Below are 7,537 nucleotides of genomic sequence, written 5' to 3'. Positions count from 1 at the left end.
AGTAAGTCAGTGTAGCTACACAGTGTAGTGTATATAGTCAGTGTTGCTACACAGTGTAGTGTATATAGTAAGTCAGTGTAGCTACACAGTGTAGTGTATATAGTAAGTCAGTGTAGCTACACAGTGTAGTGTATATAGTAAGTCAGTGTAGCTACACAGTGTAGTGTATATAGTCAGTGTAGCTACACAGTGTAGTGTATATAGTCAGTGTAGCTACACAGTGTACTGTATATAGTAAGTCAGTGTAGCTACACAGTGTAGTGTATATAGTCAGTGTTGCTACACAGTGTAGTGTATATAGTAAGTCAGTGTAGCTACACAGTGTAGTGTATATAGTAAGTCAGTGTAGCTACACAGTAGTATACATAAATATAATTATACAATTTCGTGTATATATTTAGGAACAAATGCAACAACAAATTAGTATTAAATATTGTATTATAGGCTGAATTATATTACAAAATCTCGTAGATATTAAATGTCGTTAATCTCTTATATGTAAACATAGAAAGACACGTCTGGCAGCGGGGAGACACGTCTGGCAGCGGGGAAGACACGTCTGGCAGCGGGGAAGACACGTCTGGCAGCGGGGAAAGACACGTCTGGCAGCGAGGAAAGACACGTCTGGCAGCGGGGAAAGACACGTCTGGCAGCGGGGATACACCAGCCTTGATTATTACGTTAAAAACACAACTTTATTACATATATTGTAAAGAAGTGATACAGTGGAAGATGTCATTTGTAAGTAATAATTATAATAAAAACTGTAAATAATTTATTAATACAACTATAGCCTCTGCGATTATTTTTAGACCTTTAAATTATATTTATACTTCACAATATAATATAATATAATATCCTGGTCGTACATAATACAGTGGAATGTAGACTTTATTATTATTAGATGTTATATTTAATTAAATGCTGTACGATATTATGGGAAGAGTAAGACTCACATCCGTTCGTAGATTAGAAGCAATCACTGTTAGTGCAAGTCGTAGCTACATCCAGCATCATCGTCTCCACGTAGATCACTGCCGTCTGCTGTACTCTGCAATCTTTGAAAGAAACTTACTGATTAACTGGAAACAGTTTTGGTAGAGGTTAAGTGAAGAGGAAGTGCCTTGTCCAGCCCGTCCTATCTTGTCCAGCCCGTCCTACCTTGTCCAGCCTGTCCTATCTTGTCCAGCCCGTCCTATCTTGTCCAGCCCTTCCTACCTTGTCCAGCCCGTCCTATCTTGTCCAGCCCGTCCTTCCTTGTCCAGCCCGTCCTATCTTGTCCAGCCCGTCCTAAAGGACAACAAAGTGTGGAAATTGTTATAGTGTGTGGTCACCAACTCCTCTTTAAATTCACAAGTATTTTATAAAGAAACATTAATATCGTTGACTGAGGAACTGGCTGCTGGACAACAATGAGAGGTACAGTAAATACAAAAATATTGCTGATGTTAACATTCATACTAGAAATGTAGACAAATGCTTCAGAGAACCATTTATCTCCAACGTTTTACTAACATTGGCTTTATTAGTTCAATATTTAACACAAAGTCATAACCTGCTTCCACCGGTGGATTTGTCCAAGGTGACAACCGTCTACAACTGCTTCACCTCACCTATGTTCAATATATAAGTCACTTCTCCGGGTATATGAGGCATTCTTAATAATATTGATGGACTGATTACATCAACTCCAGGCTGAGGAACTGATTATCTCACTCCCCTTCTGATCTTCATTATTCTTCCTAGTATTGGACCGATGAAGTCACTGTTGGGCGAAACGTTTGCATAATAAAGATAGCAGAGTGTTGCACATCTGTCAAATTTGTCATTCATAATAGAACAAATATGTCCTGATCCTAAGCGATTTCCTTCATAACTGCCATAATGTCTTCCTTCATGACTGCCATAATGTCTTCCTTCATAACTGCCATAATGTCTTCCTTCATAACTGCCATAATGTGCTCCTTCATAACTGCCATAATGTCTTCCTTCATGACTGCCATAATGTCTTCCTTCATGACTGCCATAATGTCTTCCTTCATGACTGCCATAATGTCTTCCTTCATAACTGCCATAATGTGCTCCTTCATAACTGCCATAATGTGCTCCTTCATAACTGCCATAATGTCTTCCTTCATGACTGCCATAATGTCTTCCTTCATGACTGCCATAATGTCTTCCTTCATGACTGCCATAATGTCTTCCTTCATGACTGCCATAATGTCTTCCTTCATGACTGCCATAATGTGCTCCTTCATAACTGCCATAATGTCTTCCTTCATGACTGCCATAATGTCTTCCTTCATGACTGCCATAATGTCTTCCATCATGACTGCCATAATGTCTTCCTTCATGACTGCCATAATGTCTTCCTTCATGACTGCCATAATGTCTTCCTTCATGACTGCCATAATGTCTTCCTTCATGACTGCCATAATGTCTTCCTTAATGACTGCCATAATGTCTTCCTTCATGACTGCCATAATGTCTTCCTTCATGACTGCCATAATGTCTTCCTTCATGACTGCCATAATGTCTTCCTTCATGACTGCCATAATGTCTTCCTTCATGACTGCCATAATGTCTTCCTTCATGACTGCCATAATGTCTTCCTTCATAATTGCCATAATGTCTTCCTTCATGACTGCCATAATGTCTTCCTTCATAACTGCCATAATGTCTTCCTTCATGACTGCCATAATGTCTTCCTTCATGACTGCCATAATGTCTTCCTTCATGACTGCCATAATATCTTCCTTCATGACTGCCATAATGTCTTCCTTCATGACTGCCATAATGTCTTCCTTCATGACTGCCATAATGTCTTCCTTCATGACTGCCATAATGTCTTCCTTCATAACTGCCATAATGTCTTCCTTCATGACTGCCATAATGTCTTCCTTCATAACTGCCATAATGTCTTCCTTCATGACTGCCATAATGTTTTCCTTCATGACTGCCATAATGTCTTCCTTCATGACTGCCATAATGTCTTCCTTCATAACTGCCATAATGTCTTCCTTCATGACTGCCATAATGTCTTCCTTCATAACTGCCATAATGTCTTGCTTCCTGACTGCCATAATGTCTTCCTTCATAACTGCCATAATGTCTTCCTTCATGACTGCCATAATGTCTTCCTTCATGACTGCCATAATGTGCTCCTTCATGACTGCCATAATGTGCTCCTTCATGACTGCCATAATGTCTTCCTTCATGACTGCCATAATGTGCTCCTTCATGACTGCCATAATGTCTTCCTTCATGACTGCCATAATGTCTTCCTTCATGACTTCCATAATGTGCTCCTTCATGACTGCCATAATGTCTTCCTTCATGACTGCCATAATGTCTTCCTTCATGACTGCCATAATGTCTTCCTTCATGACTGCCATAATGTGCTCCTTCATGACTGCCATAATGTCTTCCTTCATGACTGCCATAATGTCTTCCTTCATGACTGCTATAATGTCTTCCTTCATGACTGCCATAATGTCTTCCTTCATGACTGCCATAATGTCTTCCTTCATGACTGCCATAATGTCTTCCTTCATGACTGCCATAATGTCTTCCTTCATGACTGCCATAATGTCTTCCTTCATGACTGCCATAATGTCTTCCTTCATGATTGCCATAATGTCTTCCTTCATGACTGCCATAATGGTTTCCTTCATGACTGCCATAATGTCTTCCTTCATGACTGCCATAATGTCTTCCTTCATGACTGCCATAATGTCTTCCTTCATGACTGCCATAATGTCTTCCTTCATGACTGCCATAATGTCTTCCTTCATGACTGCCATAATGTCTTCCTTCATGATTGCCATAATGTCTTCCTTCATGACTGCCATAATGGTTTCCTTCATGACTGCCATAATGTCTTCCTTCATGACTGCCATAATGTCTTCCTTCATGACTGCCATAATGTCTTCCTTCATGACTGCCATAATGTCTTCCTTCATGACTGCCATAATGTCTTCCTTCATGACTGCCATAATGTCTTCCTTCATGATTGCCATAATGTCTTCCTTCATGACTGCCATAATGTCTTCCTTCATGACTGCCAAAATGTCTTCCTTCATAACTGCCATAATGTCTTCCTTCATGACTGCCATAATGTCTTCCTTCATGACTGCCATAATGTCTTCCTTCATGACTGCCATAATGTCTTCCTTCATAACTGCCATAATGTCTTCCTTCATGACTGCCATAATGTCTTCCTTCATGACTGCCATAATGTCTTCCTTCATAACTGCCATAATGTCTTCCTTCATGACTGCCATAATGTCTTCCTTCATAACTGCCATAATGTCTTCCTTCATGACTGCCATAATGTCTTCCTTCATAACTGCCATAATGTCTTCCTTCATGACTGCCATAATGTCTTCCTTCATAACTGCCATAATGTCTTCCTTCATGACTGCTATAATGTCTTCCTTCATGACAGCTATAATGTGCTCCTTCATAACTGCCATAATGTCTTCCTTCATGACTGCCATAATATCTTTCTTCATGACTGCCATAATGTCTTCCTTCATGACTGCCATAATGTCTTCCTTCGTGAATACCATAATGTCTTCCTTTGTGAATACCATAATGTCTTCCTTCATGACTGCCATAATGTGCTCCTTCATGACTGCCATAATGTCTTCCTTCATGAGTGTCATAATGTCTTCCTTGATGACTGCCATAATGTCTTCCTTCATGACTGCCATAATGGTTTCCTTCATAACTGCCATAATGTCTTCCTTCATGACTGCCATAATGGTTTCCTTCATGACTGCCGTAATGTCTTCCTTCATGACTGCCATAATGTCTTCCTTCATGACTGCCATAATGTCTTCCTTCATGACTGCCATAATGTCTTCCTTCATGACTGCCATAATGTCTTTCTTCATGACTGCCACAATGTCTTCCTTCATAACTGCCATAATGTCTTCCTTCATGACTGCCATAATGTCTTCCTTCATGACTGCCATAATGTCTTCCTTCATGACTGCCATAATGTCTTCCTTCATAACTGCCATAATGTCTTCCTTCATGACTGCCATAATGTCTTCCTTCATGACTGCCATAATGTCTTCCTTCATAACTGCCATAATGTCTTCCTTCATGACTGCCATAATGTCTTCCTTCATAACTGCCATAATGTCTTCCTTCATGACTGCCATAATGTCTTCCTTTATAACTGCCATAATGTCTTCCTTCATGACTGCCATAATGTCTTCCTTCATAACTGCCATAATGTCTTCCTTCATGACTGCCATAATGTCTTCCTTCATGACAGCTATAATGTGCTCCTTCATAACTGCCATAATGTCTTCCTTCATGACTGCCATAATGTCTTCCTTCATGACTGCCATAATGTCTTCCTTCATGACTGCCATAATGTCTTCCTTTGTGAATACCATAATGTCTTCCTTCGTGAATATCATAATGTCTTCCTTCATGACTGCCATAATGTGCTCCTTCATGACTGCCATAATGTCTTCCTTCATGAGTGCCATAATGTCTTCCTTGATGACTGCCATAATGTCTTCCTTCATGACTGCCATAATGTGCTCCTTCATGACTGCCATAATGTCTTCCTTGATGACTGCCATAATGTCTTCCTTCATGACTGCCATAATGTCTTCCTTCATGAGTGCCATAATGTCTTCCTTCATGACTGCCATAATGTCTTCCTTGATGACTGCCATAATGTCTTCCTTCATGAGTGCCATAATGTCTTCCTTGATTACTGCCATAATGTCTTCCTTCATGACTGCCATAATGTGCTCCTTCATGACTGCCATAATGTCTTCCTTCATGACTGCCATAATGGTTTCCTTCATGACTGCCATAATGTCTTCCTTCATGACTGCCATAATGTCTTCCTTCATGACTGCCATAATGTCTTCCTTCATGACTGCCATAATGTCTTCCTTCATGACTGCCATAATGTCTTCCTTCATGACTGCCATAATGTCTTCCTTCATGACTGCCATAATGTCTTCCTTCATGACTGCCATAATGTCTTCCTTCATGACTGCCATAATGTCTTCCTTCATGACTGCCATAATGTCTTCCTTCATAACTGCCATAATGTCTTCCTTCATACCTGCCATAATGTGCTCCTTCATAACTGCCATAATGTCTTCCTTCATGACTGCCATAATGTCTTCCTTCATGACTGCCATAATGTCTTCCTTCATGACTGCCATAATGTCTTCCTTCATAACTGCCATAATGTGCTCCTTCATAACTGCCATAATGTCTTCCTTCATGACTGCCATAATGTCTTCCTTCATGACTGCCATAATGTCTTCCTTCATGACTGCCATAATGTCTTCCTTCATAACTGCCATAATGTCTTCCTTCATGACTGCCATAATGTCTTCCTTCATGACTGCCATAATGTCTTCCATCATGACTGCCATAATGTCTTCCTTCATGACTGCCATAATGTCTTCCTTCATGACTGCCATAATGTCTTCCTTCATGACTGCCATAATGTCTTCCTTCATGACTGCCATAATGTCTTCCTTCATGACTGACATAATGTCTTCCTTCATGACTGTTATAATGTCTTCCTTCATGACTGCCATAATGTCTTCCTTCATGACTGCCATAATGTCTTCCTTCATGACTGCCATAATGTCTTCCTTCATGACTGCCATAATGTCTTCCTTCATGACTGCCATAATGTCTTCCTTCATAATTGCCATAATGTCTTCCTTCATGACTGCCATAATGTCTTCCTTCATAACTGCCATAATGTCTTCCTTCATGACTGCCATAATGTCTTCCTTCATGACTGCCATAATGTCTTCCTTCATGACTGCCATAATATCTTCCTTCATGACTGCCATAATGTCTTCCTTCATGACTGCCATAATGTCTTCCTTCATGACTGCCATAATGTCTTCCTTCATGACTGCCATAATGTCTTCCTTCATAACTGCCATAATGTCTTCCTTCATGACTGCCATAATGTCTTCCTTCATAACTGTCAAAATGTCTTCCTTCATGACTGCCATAATGTCTTCCTTCATGACTGCCATAATGTCTTCCTTCATGACTGCCATAATGTCTTCCTTCATAACTGCCATAATGTCTTCCTTCATGACTGCCATAATGTCTTCCTTCATAACTGCCATAATGTCTTGCTTCCTGACTGCCATAATGTCTTCCTTCATAACTGCCATAATGTCTTCCTTCATGACTGCCATAATGTCTTCCTTCATGACTGCCATAATGTGCTCCTTCATGACTGCCATAATGTGCTCCTTCATGACTGCCATAATGTCTTCCTTCATGACTGCCATAATGTGCTCCTTCATGACTGCCATAATGTCTTCCTTCATGACTGCCATAATGTCTTCCTTCATGACTTCCATAATGTGCTCCTTCATGACTGCCATAATGTCTTCCTTCATGACTGCCATAATGTCTTCCTTCATGACTGCCATAATGTCTTCCTTCATGACTGCCATAATGTGCTCCTTCATGACTGCCATAATGTCTTCCTTCATGACTGCCATAATGTCTTCCTTCA

General features: G+C 40.3%; 1 protein-coding gene across 1 annotated transcript in view; it reads left to right on the top strand.

Moving 5' to 3' along the window:
- Positions 1-1,002: 1,002 nt before the first annotated feature.
- LOC138851203 (uncharacterized) overlaps positions 1,003-7,537 on the top strand; it is a 181,114-nt gene continuing 174,579 nt past the window's right edge. The window contains exon 1 of the mRNA XM_070080035.1: positions 1,003-1,419. Coding sequence (XP_069936136.1) covers positions 1,413-1,419 — 7 coding nt within the window. The 5' untranslated portion in view covers positions 1,003-1,412. The remainder of the gene's footprint in view (positions 1,420-7,537) is intronic.

This window comes from Cherax quadricarinatus, unplaced genomic scaffold, assembly GCF_038502225.1.
Source record: "Cherax quadricarinatus isolate ZL_2023a unplaced genomic scaffold, ASM3850222v1 Contig90, whole genome shotgun sequence".
Taxonomy (NCBI): Eukaryota; Metazoa; Arthropoda; class Malacostraca; order Decapoda; family Parastacidae; genus Cherax; species Cherax quadricarinatus.
This window is presented reverse-complemented; position numbering and strand designations above follow the sequence as displayed.